At 36.9% G+C, this 23,327-nt stretch overlaps 3 protein-coding genes and 1 pseudogene across 6 annotated transcripts; 3 read left to right on the forward strand and 1 right to left on the reverse strand.

Moving 5' to 3' along the window:
• The first annotated feature begins 342 nt into the window (after positions 1-342).
• LOC142526514 (putative E3 ubiquitin-protein ligase RING1a) lies at positions 343-5,456 on the forward strand. Of its 2 annotated transcripts, XM_075630969.1 has the most exons (10): positions 343-613; positions 759-801; positions 2,474-2,532; positions 3,085-3,166; positions 3,245-3,365; positions 3,455-3,496; positions 3,743-4,264; positions 4,496-4,603; positions 4,678-4,872; positions 5,103-5,456. In XM_075630969.1, the coding sequence occupies exons 1-10, from the start codon at positions 478-480 to the stop codon at positions 5,136-5,138; spliced, it is 1,344 nt and encodes a 447-aa protein (XP_075487084.1). In that variant the 5' UTR covers positions 343-477; the 3' UTR covers positions 5,139-5,456. The 2 variants fall into 2 exon arrangements, with proteins under 2 accessions (XP_075487084.1, XP_075487085.1); XM_075630970.1 differs by lacking the exons at positions 343-613; positions 759-801 and adding an exon at positions 835-1,875.
• Positions 5,457-5,904: 448 nt separating this feature from the next.
• LOC142526515 (dormancy-associated protein 1-like) lies at positions 5,905-6,834 on the reverse strand (annotated as a pseudogene).
• A 904-nt stretch (positions 6,835-7,738) lies between these two features.
• LOC142526513 (receptor-like protein 4) lies at positions 7,739-17,244 on the forward strand. 3 transcript variants are annotated; one of them, XM_075630968.1, is made up of 8 exons: positions 7,739-8,088; positions 13,809-14,867; positions 15,194-15,341; positions 15,512-15,583; positions 16,128-16,199; positions 16,274-16,351; positions 16,559-16,740; positions 16,818-16,947. In XM_075630968.1, exons 1-8 carry the CDS (start codon positions 7,944-7,946, stop codon positions 16,820-16,822), a joined length of 1,761 nt encoding a protein of 586 aa, XP_075487083.1. In that variant the 5' UTR covers positions 7,739-7,943; the 3' UTR covers positions 16,823-16,947. The 3 variants fall into 3 exon arrangements, 2 of the variants coding, with proteins under 2 accessions (XP_075487083.1, XP_075487082.1); XM_075630967.1 differs by having other exon boundaries at positions 7,742-8,088; positions 16,897-17,244; XR_012815274.1 differs by lacking the exon at positions 16,818-16,947 and having other exon boundaries at positions 7,740-8,088; positions 16,274-16,475; positions 16,540-16,734.
• A 3,523-nt stretch (positions 17,245-20,767) lies between these two features.
• On the forward strand, positions 20,768-21,468 carry LOC142526940 (ethylene-responsive transcription factor 12-like). Its single transcript, XM_075631623.1, has one exon. The coding sequence runs from the start codon at positions 20,964-20,966 to the stop codon at positions 21,414-21,416; it is 453 nt and encodes a 150-aa protein (XP_075487738.1). The 5' UTR covers positions 20,768-20,963; the 3' UTR covers positions 21,417-21,468.
• Positions 21,469-23,327: the final 1,859 nt, after the last annotated feature.

Consider the following 23,327-nt stretch of genomic DNA (forward strand, 5'->3'; position numbering starts at 1 on the left):
AGATTGTAGCAACATAATATTATAGAGTAGGTTTAAAAAGTAATACTTTTTCATGGATGACTCAAATAAGAGATCTTTTTCGCAAAATATGATCCGTGAGAATGTTTTATATAAGTTTTTGCCTAAAATAAAATAGGTAAATGTCAAAATAGTAAGATACGGTAAAAAAATTGGGGAATAAAATTTGAGAGAATATATTCTTATAGAATGATCGAAGTAGCATGTTTTTAACAATGATATATGAAATACCGTCAAACGCTTCTATCCATAGACCGTGAAAATTGTAGAAAACTGCACAATGAAACCGGAGACAGCGAAACCCAATTTCACATAGATACAAAGGAAAATATTTACATTCTATTTATCGACGCACAAGAACGAAGCCACACTCAATTTGCCTCTCATTCTTCGCTGACTCCACCACCACCCGAGCCACCTCCCCCGCTGGTGAAGCTCCGGCGCCATATCATTGACTCAATGCCCGCACAAAAGCGTTCGCTCGAAGCTACCACTCCTCCGCCTTCTCCTCCGCCACCGCTCGAGGAAGAAAAGGCCGATGATTCGCTCCAAAGCGGCGAGAATCACATCCATGAACCAGCTGAAAACTCTTGCGGTGTGTGGTCTGTTAAACACACATCAACTCGTATATGCACATGTTATTTCGCTTTGACAATATTCTCGACTTTTGGTCAGCATTGTTCTCTTCTTTTGATTTTGAGTTATTTTACTTCTTTCGTTGTTTTGTTGTTGATTCCCAGATTCCGATGACTTTCCGGACTCTAGTGGCGGAGAGAAAGACGAGTACTTCCTATCTCTCTTTTTATATTATTCTCTCACGCACGCCCCACCCTGGCGTGCACATTCACGATGAATACTCTGGTTTACGTGATAAATTCTTGACTGTTTCTAGATTTTCCTGACGTAAGTTCTATTGCGATGGATTTTTGGTGTAGTTTGATTTGTAGATGAACGGATTTTGTCTGAGATCTGCATGCTTTGTTTGGTAATACGATTTGTTTACTTAACAGGTTCATGTAATATGAGCTTCGGCTTTATTTATGATCTACGCTAAGATTTGGATCTTTTAGTGATTGAAATTCTATATTCCGAGCTTTCTTGGTGAAGGTTCACGAACCTTATTTTGGGACTTGGTGATTGCATTTTTCCTTCTATTTCTTGTTATTTCAATCTAAACGATGTGTGATTTGCTCTAAGGCAACCTGTCTTTATGATGTGTATTATGAATTACTTTCAATTGAATTCTGATTGGGGGAATCGTCAGTTTCTTTTTGAGATATCCAGCATTACGATCCATGTGCCATAATTAAGTTTGTAGCAAATGATTATCTGAAACCAGATGGTTGTTTCCTCTGAAACATCGTTTGTTTCTGGGAATGTTTGAATAGATTTCTTGATTTTACAAGCGATAAACTTTCACCTTCTGAGACTGTTGAACATTTCGAGTCTTCGTATGACTGGCTTCCATGTCACATTTAATCTACTTGCTGCTCTTTTTACGGCATTACCACTTGGGATGCCGTCCTGATATCCCACGGTCTTTCACCTTCTGAGACTAGTCTGGTATGACTGGCTTCCATGTGACATTTAATCTACTTGCTGCTCTTTTTATGGCATTACCACTTGGGATGCCGTCCTGATATCCCACGGCCCAAATGCTCTTCTCTTGACTTGTTGCATACAATTGCAGCATGGTAATCCAGCATACTGGAAATCATATGAGAGCCTATAATTGGAAGTAGTAATTTGTACAATCAATTGCTGTTCTTTCCTAGCCAAGTGATGATTAAGAGTCTTCCGTATTTCCATCTTGAAGTTTTGCCACTTGCAGTATATAATTGTGGCGCATTTGATCATGTATGGACTTGGATGCTCGTTTTTCTGTGCTGTTCTTTCTTGGTTATGTCTTTGTTTCTTGTAATGTAAAGAGTGGTCATTTGGTGGGATTTTGAACTTCTGATAAAATCGTCAGGGTAGTACTAAATTCGAAATTTTATCGGAAAAATGATAAGCTTGGCTCATTGGTTTTGATTATCAGAGCATAAAACTGTGGGTTCAGTATGTGAGATAGAACAACCATAATGTTACTTAGATACTAGATATCAGTTTAGGGATCTCCACCAGCTACACTGTTCTGTTATGAAGATTATGCACTGCATGTTGAATTGGATGGTAATTAAATTTAGGAAAACATCGTACTTCATTTAATATGGGCTGAGATTAGAAAACATTGATTAAATTATATAGGTGCGGGCTTTAATTAAGGGAATACCAGATTTAATTAAAGCGTCCACACAAAACATATTTGTTTCAGGAACTGGGATTCATTTTTTGGCCTCCATTGCACGATTCGCTCTATCTTTTTCACCATGGATGAAGTCGCAATTTTGCTATCTTCATTCTTCATGTGAATTTTAGGATTATTTACACTGAACTTTTATGCTGTCGAATCCAGATTCATTATCGTGAAGTTGGCAGAAATACGCAAAGAAGTTCAATGTCCAATATGTTTAGGTATGTGTTTTGTAATATTTGTCAGATTCAATTATGCATCGTTGTTCTGCTTAATTTTCCATGCTTTTGTGTTATTGAACTATGATGGATGCATCGCTTAAAAGTAGCTGGTTCTAGTTGTTGCTGGAGCACCTCCTTGGAAATTGTCAAATGAGATGAATGGTTTTTTTTTGTGATTCAACCAAAAGGTGGTTGGAGCTGTCTGAACTTGTGAAGTACTCATATTGAGCTTTATTAGGGAAGTGTGAAATGAGTTATCATTTGAAGTTGTGAATTAATCATTTTTTCATGTCATTAGCTCTTTGGTTAATTTCCTCCAGCGTAAGATGGGAAAATAGTCTGAAAAGGCTGAATAATGAAACTTATTATCACATGAACCAAAATGGTAATCTACATCTGCTTACTGGTTGTTGCATTGTATCAAATACTTTGCTTTCTACCATGAAATGGGGCTAGATGTGTTGATGTTAAACCCACTTGCAAACAACTCTTCTTTATCTTTGTTCAAGTCAGTTCTGTACTGTACCGCATTTTCAAATTTTCCACGGACAGGTATCATCAGGAAGACGAGAACAGTCATGGAGTGCTTACATCGCTTCTGCAGAGAGTGCATTGACAAATCCATGCGACTTGGGTACTTTATTTTCCTTCTCACCTATTAGTTAGTTATTGAAGTGTTCTTGGTTTTTATTTTTTGTCTGCCTCAATGCAGGAACAATGAATGTCCTGCTTGCCGCACACATTGCGCTAGTCGTCGTTCTCTGAGGGATGATCCAAATTATGATGCCCTTATTGCTGCTCTTTATCCAGACATTGATAAATATGAAGAAGAGGTACTAATGGAGCAGTTTCATACCTTTTCTTCTGGGAAATATTGAATTTCATTGCATTGTGTGAAGCATTATTCTAATTTTCATTACAGGAACTGGCTTTCCATGAAGAGGAGAAAGCCCGAAATAAGCAGGTAAGCTGATCTGAATTTTATTCTGAGTTTAATTCCTCGAGAATCATCTAGCTTAGAATGGTCTTTTAATTTCGAGAGTAAATTGTGAGACAAAAATTATGAAAATTACTATAGTTACTTTATTAACCATGAGAAGACTGACATTTTTCATGGTTCATTTCTTTATCTACGGGATTTATGTTGGTGTTGCATTTAACGAAACTCCTTACATTCAAAGTCCTTGTAATTGATTCTTTTTGGCTACAGATCCAAGCTTCAATTGCCCAAACTTTTCGTCGACAAGCAGAAGCTCTTGGGAAGAAACGGACATCAGCCAGAGCTACTACAGCTACGTTTGTTAGGAGGCAAGGAAGCTATCGAAACTTAAGAACTCGGAGAAATCACCGAGCTATTGAAAATCAAGGATCTGATGAAGAGGAGGCTAATGGTCATGATGGTAGTAAGGATTCATCTTCTGCTGATGAGCGTTCTACTGAAGTCAAATCAAAACGATACAAAAGATGGGGAGGTACTCGAACTTCACAGACATCTTCTGGAGTCCATGCCGACGGAGGCGGTGATGATAATGATTCAGAAGCAAACCGAGAAGTACTTGGTGCATCTGCTGGACTTGTTGGCACTACAGAAATTCTTGCCTGGGGTAGAGGTGGCATGCGCAGTAACACCCGATATGGTGTTCCCAATGGTGCTGGTGGCAAGATTTCTAGAAATAGCAGACTTTCAAAGCTAATCAATCGTCTCCAATGTGCGAATGAAAATAATGAAGCAGTAATACTACTAAACTTTTGCTTTGGTGATTTTGGAGATTTTACATCTTATTTTTGTTAATAGCTGGTTTAGTTTTTTATTATTGAGTTTAGTTGGGATGGAGGAGTTATGGAATCCCTGATACCGGAATACAGCGAAAACTCTAAGCAACTTATTTAGTTCAATTGCCTATTACATACCGAATATGACAATTTCCAAAGCAACTTATATGTGTTCATATTATTGTTTCAGTTGAAAATTAGTGTCATGCTTGTTTCTCTACATGAGGAGAAAATATCCAGCTTGAAGCGACCTTTCTTGTGCTGCAGCCCTACATCGTCTGTTAAACACTTATGCCAGGTCCTGCATCTAACTCTCGATCTTTCAAACGATAGGATAGGCTGTAAATATTTTCAAAACCATGTCTCTTGCAGTATGTTGCTCAGCAAACATCTCTGGAAGCTAGTGAAATTGAGATACTGATGGTAAAAGATTTCCATCCTGTCAACAACACTTCAAGTCTCAAAAAAGAACCTGGCCTCTCAAATCCTTGTTACAATGCGTTGGAATTGTTGAACGAGCATCAAACCTTGGGTATTGTTCATGCCCATTTTACTCAGCAAAATCTGGTAAGTTTTCCTTGGTCAAATATGAAAATGATCTAATTGTCCTGATCCCCTACTTAGCATAAATATAAAAGTTTTGAAACTTTTAAATAGCAATTCTGCTAAACTCTCTCTGTCACATCATCTCAAAGAAATTACTCGAACAGTCAGATCGGATATATATATATATATAATCATGAAAGCACAATGGATTCCTCATCCATGGCACACAAATAAGTTTACCCCATTTTCAGGTTTTAGGATACCGGAAAAAGGAACAAATGTTGTAGAAGTGATGAGGATGAAGCTGACATTTTTCTATTTGAAAAATCTGTAGAATGCGATGCTGGAAGGAGTTTTATATCAGTTTTCTACAAATTGTGGATATACGATTGTTCAACTTAAGTGGTCTTAGGAAAGTTCAGGGTAACAATAGTATGTACATCATGCGACTAGATATACTACAGGAGCTAGTGAAATAGTCACTTGTGTTGTGTCCAGACTTGTTTTATTTGCTTTATTATCCATCAATTTGATAAATATACATAGATTTATATTTAGACTTGAAACTGTATTTGTATTTGTTTGGTATCCATCATGTTATGTCACGGGATGCTTTTATTTTTTATATAAATAAGTAACACGCATTTTGATAACTATGTATATGTTCATCATGAACTGAAAAACAATTGTCCGACAAATGATAACACATGTGGGTTGGTTGTATGTTAACTTCTTAGTTACAGGTTTGGTTTCGAATCATATTTAAATGAACCATTACTATTGTTGTCCTTGTGAGAGCTGCTGTTGCCTGTTGCCTGTTGCCTGTTGCTTATCGATTTCTAGTCAATTAATTTCTAAGGTTTTATTGTAGAAGATGAAACATCCATTCGAATTCACATGTATGAAACAGCAATCGTGAATGTGATCATTGAGTTTTTCAATTTCGATACAGTCGCTTAACTTAGGATCAAAGATGCTTCAACATCTTGATGACATTTGACTCGATCATTTCTGCACAAGTTTGCTTTATGGTGGAGCTTTGATTTTGACTATTAATTTACCGTCCCCTTCAGCATGTAATCTTCATTCTTCTTTTTTAAATGGCACAAACATCACACGTGAGTATACTCCTGAACGATATTGTATAAAATAAACCATTTTTATTTTTTGCGGAGATATGGTGAAGCTATTTACATGCACTAATATTTGTAATGCGACCACCATAAGCTGAATCGAACTGTTATCGAATTCCTTAGCGATATTTGTTCCTAGTCTCCCCACTGTAAAGCCTGCAATGATAGACAGAAAATGCCCCGTTAAAAAATATTCAAACTCGCGTAGATTTTGAAAGAATAACCCCTTTTAAATTTCTCCCATCTCCCAATATTTAGGAAGATTGCATCATTAATCCAGATTAAATATGGAGTTTATTAGGCATACTGCCAAAATGATCATAGCATTAATATTTTCTTGAATATCTGTTTATGTACATACCAGTCATAAACAGTTGGAGCATTGGCATGTTGCGGCTTATCAAAATAATCAGCGGCTACATTCTTGGTGGCCTGGTTACTTCCGGGGTTGAACACACTCCATCACACATTGTTCTTTTGACCGGCTGTCGGCGACATTCGGAGTCCCGGGTATTGTTGGGCTCGTCGGCATTAACTGAGACTTCCCATACTTGCTCCTACTCTCTGCGCCAACATCTAGAGACAAAAAAATGAATTATACTAAGAAACATATACATTAAAATATATCCATTCACGTAATGCTTTAAAAGGAGAAATTTTTAGAGACTTGACACATCTCTTAGAGAAAATAATAAAGAACCAAATTTTTGAGGGTTCCTTTTGTTCGGACCTTTCATGCTTGAGGGATTGGAATAGAGTTTCTTCAGATGTTTGAGGCCACTTACTGCCGGGGGAGGTCCGGCTACAGCGTCATCCCAAATGTGATCAATCAACACCATTTTTTATGTATTTTTTTCTTTTTCCGTTTAAGTAGGACGAGACAAAGTTTTACGCATGTATGACTGGTTAGTATAAATAGAGATTTTTGTGAAATATCTCCTATCATATGAAACATGGACAAAGTTTAAATTTAGACTCTTTCAAAGTTGCGATCTAACTTGTCGTGGTAGCTGGAATAGAGTAAATTAATCGGGATTGTAAGTAAAAGACTAAGTAAACGTAGGATCCGAGAAATTATAGCTAAGAAGATGGTTCTGTTCTTTCTGTACCTACGAATATACAAACATGAAAATTTTATATGAGAATAAACAACAAAAGGGAAAATATAGTAGACAATTTGATTATAGGTACAAAAATAATAAAACTTTGGGATGCATCTTGTGGGTGTATATATTTTGAAGAAATTACACGAGGGTAGGATTCTATGGGTAAATTAGTAGAATGACTTCCTATTTATTTTAAAATCTCATATTAAAATTTAACAAGCTAAAAATCTATCATGCCTTGAAAACTTTAATTTGAAACTCCCTTGTGAAAAATTATTGCAATAAAAAAAAACCCCATTTTGATTAAATTCACATATAAATCTTCCTTATGAAAAATCAATGTGATAAAATGCCTTACCGATAAATTATAATATTCTTTATGATTCACGAGTCTTTAAGCAAAGTTTACACAAAATTATTTTGAAAATTGCAATATTCAAATTTGAAAAATAATAAAACAAAATAATTATATTTTTTTCTTCCTAGCACATTAAAAGTTTTTTTTACAAAAGTATCATCAGTAGCTGGAAAGATCTTAACTTGACTTTCGTAAGAGCGTAATCGACCATTTAAATGGTGTTTGATTGGGCATCATGGTATCTTCATGGTGGCCGCTTTAAATTTATCCACCATAATGATTTTTTTAAGAATAATTTATTTGAAACATACTGTAATCACATGCAGAATGCCCCGGTTGAATAAAACTATGATATTTTTTTTATATCTGAACGTGCCTCACAATGCATATCTTGTTTTCTTGCATATTCTGGCAAATGAACAAGATTCCGTCTCCTCCAGTACTTTGCGAAACGAGAAAAAGAAAAGATCCAATTTTGAATCTTGCTAGCATTTGATGTGTGATTTAAATGCTCAGAAAGCGTGTAGATATAGTCGACGAAGTTCTTCATATAGGAAATCAGAACCAACAATGCTGGAACTCAGACTTCTCTTACTCGGGCTTGCTTTTGCCTTGGCTTTCAAACCTTCTTTCTCTCGAGGTCCGTTCTCTCTTTTCTTCCGCTTGTACTCACAGTGCTCCGAGAGACTTTTTCTGTAACACGAAAGTCTTTTACAGTAATGCTGTCAGTTGGCTTCACCAACTGTTGAATGAACTTATATATACAAACTACAAGCTAATTTACGATTTATTTTAAATTTTTTTGGTGGGGTGGGTTTTGGGTTGTTTTGAATCAGGATAAAGAGATGCAATGATTCTGTGTTTGTAGCGGAGTGCTCTGTTGCGTTTGCACGACCTTTGTTCAAGATAATTCTTTTGGTTTTGATGTGCACGTAGATATTTATTTGGTGTGTTAATCGGGTTTCTCAAAAAGCTTGGGCTGGAAGGGAATGGGCTACTCAAGGATGAAGCCCCACTAGCTTGGAGGATAAACAAGCCCATATCAGTTGAGGACAGGTATTACGGTTGAAAACTGATAAAAGAGAAGGAGGGGGGCTTCGTCGAGAAGAGAGCAAGAAAAACATAGAACAAGCTTCCAGAGAACAAAACAAGAAAGGAGAAAACCCGGTGAACTATCAAGTCAGAGGGTAGAAGAATACTGAGCCAATATAAGAAAGAAGGAGAATCAAGGGAAGTAAGCTTGATCGAATCTTGTAATACTTCTTTCTTGTTGAATTGGTAAACTTGTTGTATTACAAACTCTTCTGGAAATTCAATAAAGATTGGTGGTGTTTCTTCGTGGATGTAGGTCTCTAAAAGGACCGAACCACGTAATCGTTGTTGTGTTGTTTCTTGTGGTGTGAAGTTGATTTTCTGGTGTACATGCTTGAAGCGTGAGTAATCTAAATTCGATAGTGGCTTGGTTGTTCGAGTACTTGATTTGATATTGGTGTTATTGGTTTGTTGATTCCGGTGTATAAGAAAGAAGACGATCTTTAACAAGTGGCGCCGTCTGTGGGAAGCGAACCCAAAAAATGGGAACGATGAAGTGTGATATTGAGAAGTTTACAGGGAAAAACGATTTCTCACTATGGAGAATAAAAATGAGGGCCATACTCATTCAACAAGGTCTGTTAGAAGCTTTAAAGAAGAAGGAGGAGATGTCTAGTTCAATTAAAGATAAGGAAGAACTCATTGAAAAAGCACACAGTGCAATCATCCTATGCCTTGGTGATAAACCTCTGCGGGAAGTAGCAAGGGAAGTGAATGCAGCTGCTGTGTGGAGTAAATTGGAATCCCTTTATATGACGAAGTCCCTGGCGAACAGGTTGTACCTGAAACAGAGACTGTACTCCTTCAAGATCAAGGAAGAACAGAGCCTTGAGGACCAAATTGAAGAATTCATCAAGATCCTGGATGACTTGGAAAATATTGAAATCAAATTGGAAGAAGAGGATAAGGCTCTCATACTCCTAAATGCATTACCAAGAACCTATGAACACTTCAAGGACGCAATTCTATACGGGAGAGAACAAACAATAACACTTGAAGAAGTCTTGTCAGCAATAAGGTCTAAACAATTACAAAGAAAGACCACATCGAATTCAGAACCCTCGGGTGAAGTTCTAGTGACAAGGGGAAGGCCAGAAAAGAGAACACCAAAATTTAAAAGAAATAGATCAAGGTCCAAAAGCCAAATAAGACTCAAGTGTTTCATATGTCATAAGGAAGGCCATTTCAAAAGAAACTGCCCCGACAAAAATAAATGGAAACAACATAAACCAACAAATCACATTGAAGCATCAGCGGTGACAGATGGTTATGAATCTGCAGATGCTCTTGTCATCACCACTCAAGATTCAAACACTCAATGGATACTAGACTCTGGTTGCTCGTTCCATATGTGCCCAAATAGGTCCTGGTTTGAGGAACTAACCGAAGCTGATGAGGGAATGGTTCTGCTAGGTAATAATAAAGCTTGTAGAATCAAAGGAGAAGGCACAATAAGAATTAGAATGCATGATGGAATGGACAGGTTGCTGAAGAATGTAAGATTTGTACCCGAATTAAAAAGAAATTTGATATCCTTAGGAACACTGGATTCTGGGGGATATACATTCAGATCAGAAAGGGGGACAATCAAGGTAATGAAAGGATCATTGGTAGTTATGAAAGCTATGATGAAAAACTCATTGTACCTAATGATTGGAAGTACAGTGATAGGCAAAGCTGCAGTGACACAAAGACTGGAACTCAACACAAAACTGTGGCATGAAAGACTGGGACATCTAAGTGAAAAAAGTCTCCATGAGCTGATGAAGAGGAAGCTGTTAGGTGAAGGATCAATTCAAACAATGGAGCTCTGTGAGTATTGTGTTTTGGGAAAATCAAAACGAGTAAGCTTCCCTGAGGCCAAACACACCACCTCAAGACCCCTTGAATACATACATTCTGATGTATGGGGACCTTCAAGAACACCCACACACTGGGGAGGAAGGTATTTTATGACACTAATAGATGACTTCTCGAGAAGGGTATGGACTTATATACTGAAAACAAAAGATGAAGTGGCAGGCAAGTTCAAAGAATGGCTGTTAATGGTGGAAAACAAAACTGATCGAAGAGTAAAACATATAAGGACAGATAATGGACTTGAATACCTGTCCGAACAGTTTAACAGATTATGCACAGAAAGAGGCATCTCAAGGCATGCAGGCACTCCACAACAGAATGGAATTGCAGAAAGAATGAACAGAACTCTACTGGAAAAGGTGAGGTGCATGATATTGAGTGCAAGGGTCCCTAAGACATTCTGGGGTGAAGCTCTTTCCACAGCCTGCTATCTGATCAATCGAAGTCCAACAAGCTCTCTGGGATTTAAGACACCCATAGAGGTTTGGAGTGATAGTCCAGTAGACTACAAAGATCTAAAAGTGTTTGGATGCCTTGCTTACGCACATATAAAGCAAGATAAGCTGGATGCTAGAGCCCTGAGATGCATATTCATTGGTTACGCCGAAGGAATAAAAGGCTATAAAGTATGGAACTTAGAGCCAACAGGACCAAGATGCTTTAACACGAGGAATGTTGTGTTTGATGAATCAAAAATGGGATATGACTTAAAAGATAAAAACTCAACCAGTGAGATCTCTGAGTTCAAGGAATCTCAAGTTGAGGTGGAGCCTGATGAGGAGACTCAAATGAAGGAACCAGAAAATCGAATAGACTTAGAGGATGATTCAACACGACAAACTCAAGAAAGGGAAACAAATGAAGAAACAAACACATACTCTTTGGTCAGGGACAGACAAAGAAGACAAATTAAGCCTCCCAAGAAATATGGTCAACTTGATCTGACATGGTATGCATTAACGATAGCTGAAAAATTGGAAACCATGGAACCTTCATCCTACAAAGAAGCGATGACGAGCAACTGCAGTAAGAAATGGATAAAAGCAATGGATGAGGAGATGGATTCGTTGAATAAGAATGAGACATGGAAACTTGTTGATAAACCCAAGGATAAAAAGGTATTAGGATGCAAATGGATTTATAAACTCAAAGAATCAAATCCAGCAACTATGGATATGAAATACAAGGAGAGATTGGTTGAAAAGGGCTACACTCAACGTGAAGGGATAGACTTCAATGAAATTTACTCACCAATAGTAAAATACAGCTCAATAAGATTAATTCTTGCCTTGGTCACTCAGCTGGATTTAGAGCTACATCAGTTAGATGTCAAAACCGCTTTCTTACATGGAGAACTTGAAGAAACAATCTTCATGGAACAACCAAAAGGTTATGTCACAACTGAAAATCAAGAAAAAGTCTGCCTCTTACAGAAGTCTCTTTACGGTTTAAAACAAAGTCCTAGGCAATGGAATAAGAAGTTTGATGTTTATATGAAAGAGATAGGAATGCACATGAGCAATTTTGACAGTTGTGTCTATCTGAAGAAGGAAGGAGGAAGAATCATGTTGTATCTTTTGATATATGTAGATGACATACTCATTACCAGTGACAACATGGAAGAAATAAGGATGATGAAACAACAACTGAACATAAAATTCGAAATGAAAGATTTGGGAAAAGCAAGGAAAATTCTGGGCATGGATATTCAAAGACATAGAACAGAAAAAAGCTTGTTTCTAAGTCAAGGACAATACTTAAGGAAGGTATTGATAAAGTACAGCATGCACAAGGCTAAGACAGTATTATCACCACTTGGACAACAGTTCAAACTCTCAAAAGATCAAACTCCGCATGATGAAGAAGAAACTGAAAGAATGAAACACATTCCATATTCAAGTGGTGTGGGGAGCCTAATGTATGGAATGGTTTGTAGCAGACCTGATTTAGCGTTTGCCATAAGTGTGGTATCAAGATTCATGGCTAATCCTGGACCAGCTCATTGGGAAGGATTAAAGTGGTTATTGAGATATGTGAAAGGAGCTGCAGATATGGGACTAAAATTCAAACACAGAAGTGAGAAAGAACAACCATTAGTGGGCTATGTGGATTCAGACTTTGCTGAAAATATGGACACTCAAAAATCCACAACTGGATATGTTTTCACCGTGTTTGGGACAACCATTACTTGGAAAGCAACACTCCAGTCAGTCGTGGCACTATCAACCACTGAGGCAGAGTTTATAGCTGCCACCGAAGCCATCAAGGAAGCTTTATGGCTAAAAGGTTTCATTGGTGAACTTGGAATAAGACAAGATGAAGTAATTGTACATTGTGACAACCAAAGTGCAATACATTTGTCAAAGCATCAGGTATATCACGAACGGTCTAAACATATTGATGTAAAGATGCATTTTGTCAGAGACATTTTGAATAGAAAGGAAGTGTCCCTGAAGAAAATTGCATCAGAGGATAATCCTGCCGATATGCTAACAAAAACACTGCCTTATACTAAGTTCGAACATTGCTTGAACTTAGTAAATGTAGTGGAAGACAAGTAAAGTTCGTCTAAGGAAGAGAAGCAGCCAACCTTTAGAGAAAAGGTGGAGATTGTTAATCGGGTTTCTCAAAAAGCTTGGGCTGGAAGGGAATGGGCTACTCAAGGATGAAGCCCAACTAGCTTGGAGGATAAACAAGCCCATATCAGTTGAGGACATGTAATACGGTTGAAAACTGATAAAAGAGAGGGAGGGGGGGCTTCGTCGAGAAGAGAGCAAGAAAAACAGAGAACAAGCTTCCAGAGAACAAAACAAGAAAGGAGAAAACCCGGTGAACTATCAAGTCAGAGGGTAGAAGAATACTGAGCCAATATAAGAAAGAAGGAGAATCAAGGGAAGTAAGCTTGATCGAATCTTGTAATACTTCTTTCTTGTTGAATTGGTAAACTTGTTGTATTACAAACTCTTCTGGAAATTCAATAAAGATTGGTGGTGTTTCTCCGTGGATGTAGGTCTCTAAAAGGACCGAACCACGTAATCGTTGTTGTGTTGTTTCTTGTGGTGTGAAGTTGATTTTCTGGTGTACATGCTTGAAGCGTGAGTAATCTAAATTCGATAGTGGCTTGGTTGTTCGAGTACTTGATTTGATATTGGTGTTATTGGTTTGTTGATTCCGGTGTATAAGAAAGAAGACGATCTTTAACATGGTGTATTGAAGAATAGTTGAACGATGGAACAAAAAATGAAGGGGAAATAGTAGCTTGCCTTGTTTGTGACATCAACCAATAAATTTTTCTAATCATACATTAGTCCTCGGCAGACAGTAGTAATGATGCCTGTGTGTTGAGTGATACAGAGTATCAGATGGCTGCTGATGTCCATTTTTATGAATTTTTTATGTTGACAGCAGCACCATATTTTAAGCGAATAAGCTGCGGAGCTCGTGATGATGTTCGTAGTTCTCCAACCGATACTTTCTGGTACAGGGATTTTGCTTACACTGGGGGAATTCCAGGTAATGCAACCCGCCCAAGTTTCATCAGTCCTATACTCAGTACCCTTCGCTATTTCCCTCTATCCGATGGACCTGAAAACTGCTACAATATAAATAGGATTCCCCATGGTCATTATCTAGTCAGAATCTTCTTTGGCTTGGTTGCGGAACCTAGCTTTGATGACGAGCCTTTGTTTGACGTGTCTGTGGAAGGAACCTTAGTTTATTCATTGCAATCTGGTTGGAGCAACCATGATGATGAAAGAGCGTTTTTCGAAGCCCTCATATTTCTGAAGGATGGCACTGCCTCTCTTTGCTTTCATAGCACTGGTCATGGAGATCCAGCAATACTTGCCATTGAAATTCTCCAGATTGATAATCGAGCGTACTATTTTGGCAAAGGGTATGGTCAAGGAATGATTTTCAGAACTGACAGAAGATTTAGTTGTGGGGCTCAGAATCCTAAGTTTGGCGTTGATTATGGAGCGGATAGCTGGGGTGGAGATAGATTCTGGAATTCCCTCCCCACGTTTGGGCAGGGTTCTGACCGTGTCATAACTACTAGAAACACAATCAAGAAGACGTCTGAATCACCAAACTTTTATCCGGAGGCTCTTTACCAAACGGCTCTTTTTAGTAGTGATAGTCAGCCTGATTTAGCATACACAATGGACGTCGAGCCCACTAGAAACTACTCCCTTTGGTTGCATTTTGCTGAAATAGATCCCTCTGTAACTGGAGCAGGACAAAGGGTATTCGACGTCCTGCTTAACGGTGATGTTGCTTTTCAGGATGTTGACATTTATGCCTTGACTGGGAATATTAACAGTGCTCTTGTGCTCAACACAACAGTTGCTGTTAGTGGAAGGACTTTGACAATAACCCTGCATCCAACAAAAGGGACGCATGCCATAATCAACGCGATAGAGCTTTTCGAACTTGTGTTGGCTGAAGCGAAAACATTGCCGGATGAAAGTATGCATGACCCGTCGCTCATACTTGTGATATTTTTCTGCGCCTTAGTAAACTTTGCGGGATCTTGGCATTTATAATAAACTGGCAATAATAAAAAAAACTTCTGCTCTCGAATTTGTTGGCTTGCTACTTGTCTGCTTCTCACAAGCGTTCTAGTAAACATGCGAGATCCAGCCCTAATGCCGAACTCACTAATGTTGTTTCTCATGTATATTTCGGTTTATGAGTGTATTCATAAGTTGATCATTGCTATCTTTTCTTTCCGAAACCTGAGACTCGAGTTTAACTATCTCTAAAACATTGGTTTCGTGTTGTTGATAATGTAGTTAGGACTTTGCAGAGATTGAAGAGTGCACTTGGTCTTCCTCCTCGTTTTGGGTGGAATGGTGATCCTTGTATTCCGCAGCAACATCCATGGAATGGAGTTGATTGTCAGTATGACAGAACTCTTAGGAAACATGTAATTGTTGGACTGTATGTTCAATTCTTGACCTCCATAAAATTCTTTTATACGAGAAAATGTCAAATAAAGTTTACTTTGTCACGTTTAAGTTGACAAAGTAATTTGGAATTTTACAGTATTCCATAGATATGATATGAGCTGATTTGTTTATTATTTATCGAATTTGTCTTTGCGAGATTAGAGGTCTTGACAACCAGGGTCTGAGAGGTTTCTTGCCAAGTGACATATCCAGACTTCAGCATCTCCAGAGCGTGTAAGTCGTCTATTTCTGGTGTAACCTGAATGTAACTTGGAAATTAACAATTTCAACCATGTTATCTTTATGCTAAGGCAGTTTGGAGAATCATCGAGATTGAGTGTTAAAGAAGAATAAGTTTACTTAACGTATATGATTGGGACTTTCTTTTATCCGAAAACCGCATCCATTTGCTGTGATACATAACCATGTATTACCAGTGAACTTGATTAGTGGTCCTTGATAACCCCTAGATGTCCAACTTGATTATTTACAGAAACTTTAGTGGGGACGGAATTACCGATCCAATTCCCTCTTCGCTCGGAAAGATAAGCAGCATGGAGACAGTGTGATTGAAATTTTGAAGTCATATTTCTTCTGCAAAGAATTTTTTACCTGAGGCCGATAGCAACCGGAAAACATGTTAAAATTTATTGATTGCACTCATATTTGTTGCATTATTGTGTACAATTTGTTTATCATAAGGTGTATTTCAGCTCATATTTATGACAAATAAGACTACCGTTTAATGGAGTCAAGCTGAGCATATCTGTTGCTACAGGGATCTCTCATTCAACTTTTTTGATGGATCCATACCTGAAAACCTGGGACAGCTAACCTCGTTAAGATTACTGTAAGAAATTTCAAAAACTTATTTGCCCATGACATGACACAGTAATTTTTAAAATGGACTAATTTCTTTTACAGGAACCTCAACAGCAACTCTTTAAAAGGAAAAGTTCCAGCTACCCTTGCTGGAAAGCTCCTGCACGGAGCTAGCTTCAAGTAGGTTCTCTCCAAATCCAGTCAATGGGTTGCAGTAATTGACAAACTTTGAGTCTTTGATCTACTGATATGCAAATTGTGCTTAAAATTTAGATTTGTGTCAGAATTTAGATTTGTGATCAGATTTACGCTTCCTAAGTAGCAGTCGGAGAATGACAAATTGATTTTACGACATTATTTTGACTATGTTAACATGGATGGGTGCAGTTTTACTGATAACCCAGGTCTTTGTGGGATCCCCGGATTACCAACATGTGGAACCCATCTTTCTGCTGGTGCTAAAGTTGGGATTGGTCTAGGGGCATGCGTGGCGTTTCTGATGATTTTCACCGGCTCCGTATGTTGGAGGAAAAGACGGCAAAACATTCTTCGAGCACAACGAATAGCAGGTAAGCTCATCCGTTCAAATTGGTTAACATCTGAACTCTCCGTGATTGAAGGATGCATATTTTCTTGAATTGATCAGACTAATTCAAGAATGTACGTAGTATGTGCCCCCATATCTTTCCAAATTCTTCAGTACTCGTTATTTCGTTATTGATCAGCAAGAGATACTCCATACGCAAAAGCCAGAACACAATTCAACAGAGTAGTGCAAATGACTAGGCAACGCGGCCACGAAAACAACTCCCTTGATGCAACTGAGAATGGGCCTAGCTTGCTTGCCTAACCGATCAACCGGCCAGCAGATTCGAAGTGAGGCTAAACTCAGGAATGTTTTTCATCCACACCCAAGAGTTTCCGTGGCATCAATTCTATACAAGAAAGTCAGCAGTAATTGTATATTAGTTATATTGGTCGAGATTTTTAACAAAGGAGAAAAGATGTAATTACAAAATTATTTTCCATATCTTCAAGTCAGTTCTGTAGGTACATGTCTGTAAAGCTGTGTATAGTACAAATATTCTGTATTTATCACCTGTACGCATTCAAAGGCGAAGGAATTCCTCTCCAGGCCTTTGGGTGATGCTACCGATGATGTTATCTCCGATAATTCATTTTCCATGACTTTCCAAACAATAATAATAATTCATTCATTTTCCGTAACAACACTTGCGATCTCATGTAGTACGGATTGCTTATAATGATAATAATATGATAGTAAATGAATATTTCATTTTAAATTATTATTATGAACAAAATAATATAAATAAATGTGAAAAAACCATTCATACGTACGTACGTAGGTTTTCCGAGTGAATAACATTTTCAAGTAGCTAAAAACTTTGGAATAGAATGTTGTTATTTTATATTTGATTCGTAAAATTTTAATTTTTTTACAAATTATTCATTCATTTCCTTTTATTTTTCATTCGAATTTTATTAATAAATATTTTTAAGAAGTTTTTTGTTAAATCGACACGAGTGCTTAAAAACAAGTCCCTTGTGTTTTTATTTCCCAATTTTCCAAAGCATCGATATATCTATCGTATAAGCTCATCACATCGTTTTCATTTTATCAAATATATAATTCAAATTAAGATTCAAAATCACAAATAGATGGAGAAAAATAACATCATCTCTAAACTCACAAAATTTAAAAAACAGATCTAATAAAAACCCCAAAATCTAAATAACCTTTGTGTTAGAGCTTCGTTTGTATGAATCAAGACATATAGAATAGATTTTCCCAATTCCGTGTAAAAAAATAAAAAAGAGCAGCCAGTAGACCGTGAGAGAGACATGATAAGGTGTAGGATGTGTCGTCCTGTTAGGGTCAGTTTGGTAGGTAGTATAAAAGTTGGATTGATTAATAATATTTTGTTTGCTTTAATTTTTAGATATGAGATTGACTATTTGTTTGACACTTTTACTGTTTTTGTGGGAGAATAAATCCATGCAACAGAGTATGATAGAAACAATCGGGCTACCCCAAAAATTTTAATCACGAAAATACCCCTGATTGTAATAAATATCCAACTTGCAAGTGGTCTTCTGTACGTCATTGTCCGAAATTCTTACGAAGAGTGGTGCTTACAAGCCGTAGGCTTGAGGACGAACAACGATATTGGAAAATAAAATAAATATTAACATTAAGGGTATTTTGGTCCTTAGCACACTTATCATGAATTTATCTATCTCTTAAATTTCACACCACACATGATATTACATAACTCTTAATAAATTAAATATTTTATCATATCAAACATTTATCAATCAAATTATTAATCATTCAATTACCACATCTTACAAACCAAGCGTACCCTTACTGTCCATCACACAGAAATTATATATTCCCCAAAATCAAATATCTGAAAGTTACATACGCCGGCTAAGCCACTACGTTTTCTGGTTTTTTTTTTTTTTTAAAAAAAGAATCGTCAATCCAATACGTCTGTTCCAAGATTTCAGTATTTATTATTTCTATTTTATTACCGAAAAGTAAAAAGAAATCAAAAATTAAAAGGACCCGAGACGGAAAAAGGGGTAAAAAGAGGGACCAAAGGTTAATGGAGTCAAAGGAAAAGGGTTTGCGTTTGACCCCTTTAATAGAGAATTGAATAGGCCCACCACTCCACTGTCTCCTTTAGCTCGGACACCACGTAATGCACCCAACTCCACGTGGGGACCTGACACCTTTTACTTATTATGCACAATTTTTGACTCAACTTTTCGTTAATCATTCGTTTCGTACTTGCAAAACAAAAAACGGGAAATTGGGAATGAGTTTTACATAAGTTAGATTTTTTTTTGTGTTCGGTCACTGGTTATTTTTTTAGTACCACATTTTCACATGAAGTGTATCACATTTCATATGATATAGTACCACAATTTTGTAGATAGAGAGTGAACCCAAAAAAATGTTTTGATTGGAGATTTTTCACCAACTCCCCCAACAAAAAAATGTATTTACTCGAACATGTTTTCTTAAAAAAAAAAAGGATATATATTAAATTTAGATGGTTCTAGATTTTAGATATTATACAAAATGTTCGAGAATTTTTCCAAGAAAATAATAATTACGAGTTTTTAGGATGTACAAATATATATTTTTAAAATTTCAAGTTATTATTTATTTTTATTATATGAGTAATTTAAACTTTACACACCAAGAGATAGCACGGTGCCCACACAATTATCATCTCATCTGTAATCTAAAAAATATATATGTTATAAATTCTAACAATAACAAACAAATAATTTATTTTTATCAAATAAGAAAATGATATATTGTTTTTCATACAAAAAATTATCGTGCATAAAAAATTAATTGAAACACACATTGCAAGCAAAAGAATAGTGGTGGTAATAATTATGGGCAGAAAAAAGTGTGCCCCTGACGATCGATTTAAGAGTTCAACTATGTGCATTAATTAATCTGGGTGGATTTAATTTGTTCTTGAATTTGTTATTATATATTTTTAAATAAATCTTATTATAGAAATGGGAAAAGAAAAAGGAAAGTTAAATAATTAATTAATCTGGAACGTACGATGGTGAGATCATTTCAAAGAAATATTTTTTCCTTTCGCCTATTAGTGGTCACTCACTCCTCAAAGACGTAATATTTTTATGTGTACGGCAAAGACATCCGTCCAAAATAATGTACAGTGAATAATTTATTTATATATATATAATAGTAAATAATAATTTATCAAGCACGAGAAAATGTGGGGAAGGTGGAGGAGCGGCTGAGCAGCGCCGTACTAAATATAGGGCATACGCACACATTTGGAGAGTAACGCGTTTGAGTTGTCGGGACACGTCTCATCAGGCGCGGCGGCTCATGCATTGCCTCTCTCCGCCCCCTCACACCCACACCGAGTCTTTCAAGATTCGACCCTACCTCTGCATTTTTCAAGGACAAGATTGGGCCACATTGATTTTTCACGCGAGATTCCAAGGATATTGCATTATTTCCTAAGAGGAATTTAAATAGCAACTCTAAACCATTGTATGCACGAGCCTCTAATTTAATTGTTTTGTGATCTACTTTACATAAACATCAACTATATTGTAAAAAAAAAAAAAAAACTCAACCAACTTACGATTTTCTTTTGAGTTAATCCTCTTCCTGATCAGTGTATGAATTCCTGCAGACATCATCGTGTTTGGTAATTTAGAGAGTTAAATTTACAGTCAAACGAAAGTACGTACCCCCAAAAAAAATATTATCATCGAATATAAATAAATTGTCGTACACTGTTGCTGTACACAAAGTTCGGAAATTCCCAGTTCATACGCAAAACTGCACGCAAATTGAAAATACCAAAGATGTGTCATATCAAATATTATTTTGAAGTTTTTAATTATGTTTTAATGTAAGATTTTAGAAACGTAAAATAACTATTTAATAAATAATAAGTTTCACGACCCAAATTGAATAATATTTAAAAAGAAATGACCAAGTCTCTTGCATGTGAGACTGTTAAAAAGTGAAAAATAGTAAACGGTGTAAGGATTGGGTTTGTAGGTACACGTAAGGAGGTGCACAGACAATAACGCCGCCGTTATATTATTTATTTATGGTCCTTGCCGTCCAGCCGACGATTACGGGAGACTCTGCGGACCCTTTACTTTTACCCTCACTCCCACAACACGTAACACAACATCCTCTTCAATTTCTTTCAAAACCAATCCCCTTCTCTCTCCGTAACTCCTCTCGTTTTCCATGGCTTCCACACGCGAAGGTCACTACAGGGGAGTCAGAAAGCGTCCCTGGGGTCGTTACGCCGCCGAAATTCGAGATCCGTGGAAGAAAACACGAGTTTGGCTGGGTACCTTCGACACTCCAGAAGAGGCGGCGCTGGCGTACGACGGAGCCGCCAGGTCACTCCGAGGAGCCAAGGCCAAGACCAACTTCCTGGCGCCTCCCACGGGCCTCTCCTTGGACCTCAACCTTCCTTCCGACAACCGCTGGATGCCTCCGTCCGGAAGACTCGTCATCAACGAGTTCATGCACACTGGGGTTCTGAAAGATGTCGTGCCCCAGGGAAATGGCGCACACGTGGCGGCCTCAGCTGTGGCTCCGGTGATCGATGGAGATGGTCCGGCGAAGTATTTTGGGATTGTCAGACGTGGTTTGTCGATAGATTTGAACGAACCTCCACCTCTGTGGATGTAGCCAATTGTTTCGTTAGATTATGGTTTTTTTAGCATGTCATTACTTTCGGACAGCACTTTTCTCTCGACTTGGCGCCAGTTACGATGGTCAGATTACGTATCTTAATGTTTGTATATATTTGTTTAATTTTTCCTAAGATGATCGGGAGTTTCAATCGAGCTGTTTTTTTTTTTTTTTTTATTACTGAATGAATAGTAGATTCATGCATTCTCTGTTTTATTACATGGTTGATTAATTATATTTTGTTATTATAGTCACAGACATGTTTTACACAACACAGTTTACATAGATATCTTTATGGTTAATTCCCACCAATTTAATATTCGACAAATACTATGATTTAGAGGCTAAAGTGGGGTAATGGAGTGTCACGCGCCGGGAAGGGCTTTGTTATAATAATAATAATAATAATATATTTAGATATATATAGAGAGAGAGAGAGAGGTACAGGGAATGGGCGTTTGGGAGCGCAAGCGTGTGGACATGATGCAAGTTATCGAGGATTAATAGTCCAATGTTCTCGCGGTTTGTGACTGCTTTTTCCATCACGATTATTTTCTTTCTGAATTCATTGCGGGATCTTTTGGACGCGTTTCACGTGGGCTTCACCGATTTGACCCTTCAGACGGCACTGTTCGAATATCAAAAAGACCCAAATAATTCATATATGTTTTTATGAAATGGGTGGGTTTTCTATCTTAGTATAATTAAATAAATTATTTAAATAACTGACATTGAATCCAATATATCGTAAATCAGTTTTAGGTTTGATCTTTGTTTTTAAGTCAAGATTGTTGATTTTTTGTCAAACAGTTGTTTGTAAAGCAATAATCAACATCTTATTTCTGCAAAATACAAATCAAATAATGCACAGATCTATCTACTCATAAAACCTCGTTAAACAGTTGAATTCAATTGCATATATGAAGACCAAACAGATTTCCAACGTCACGCAGATGTTATTTACATTTACATTTTTCTTAACGGGTGAAGTGAACACAGGGGATATCGAGGAATAATGTTATTGATGTACGTAAAATATAATATTGCGTGCTTTTATTTATAAATATAATATAATAATTAATAAAATCAGCAAGGGAGACTAAACAATCCTAGCAATAAATAAAAGGAAATGCCAGTCAAACGTTCTCTTTGTTTGATATAAATAGCTTTATTTATTGTAAACCAAAATCAAAACAAATAAAGTATACAGTATTAATGCTGGTTGCTGGTAAATCATTACGTGTTGACTGGGTCATAAATTCATCGACTCCTAAATACAAGCTTGCCTCAATTAGCTCTCTTTTGCCTATGAAGGGCATCTTCGGCCTTTCATATATTTTTAGTCATTGAATGTAGTTCTATTTTAATTTTCATTTTTTTTTATTGAAACACCAACATAATACCATACTAAAAAAATTCTGACATATCGTGTAAAATTAATAACGTGTTTGGCACAACATGGATCATTTGATATAAAACTAAAAACTAACCGAAATTTTTTTTTTTTACATTTTGTGTAATTGAAGAATAATTTCACTCATTAAATTTGAGTTTATTTATAATTTTAGACACGACCAGATTAAAATTTGGACAATGTCAGGAATGACACGTGGGAAGCTGGATTACGCAGTAGTGTAAGAGAAATTTGTACAGCAATACACGCAAGTCCCCACTTCAATAATTCTTTTTTAATTAAAATAAATAAAAATTGTACTACCTAATAAAGCGTGAGCAGCAGCAGCCGCACAGAAAAGCCGCAGATTCTTTCAGATCTTTGCTGCAGCCGCTCCTCGGCCCCACATCTTTCTACTTTTTTTTTATTTAGTTAAGTTAATTAAATACTCGTAACTACAGAAATGTGTTTTTGCCGGCCGCACAATTCAACATCTAAATCTACCCCTTTCACAT

The sequence above is a fragment of the Primulina tabacum genome, chromosome 15, assembly GCF_025594145.1.
Source record: "Primulina tabacum isolate GXHZ01 chromosome 15, ASM2559414v2, whole genome shotgun sequence".
Lineage (NCBI taxonomy): Eukaryota > Viridiplantae > Streptophyta > Magnoliopsida > Lamiales > Gesneriaceae > Primulina > Primulina tabacum.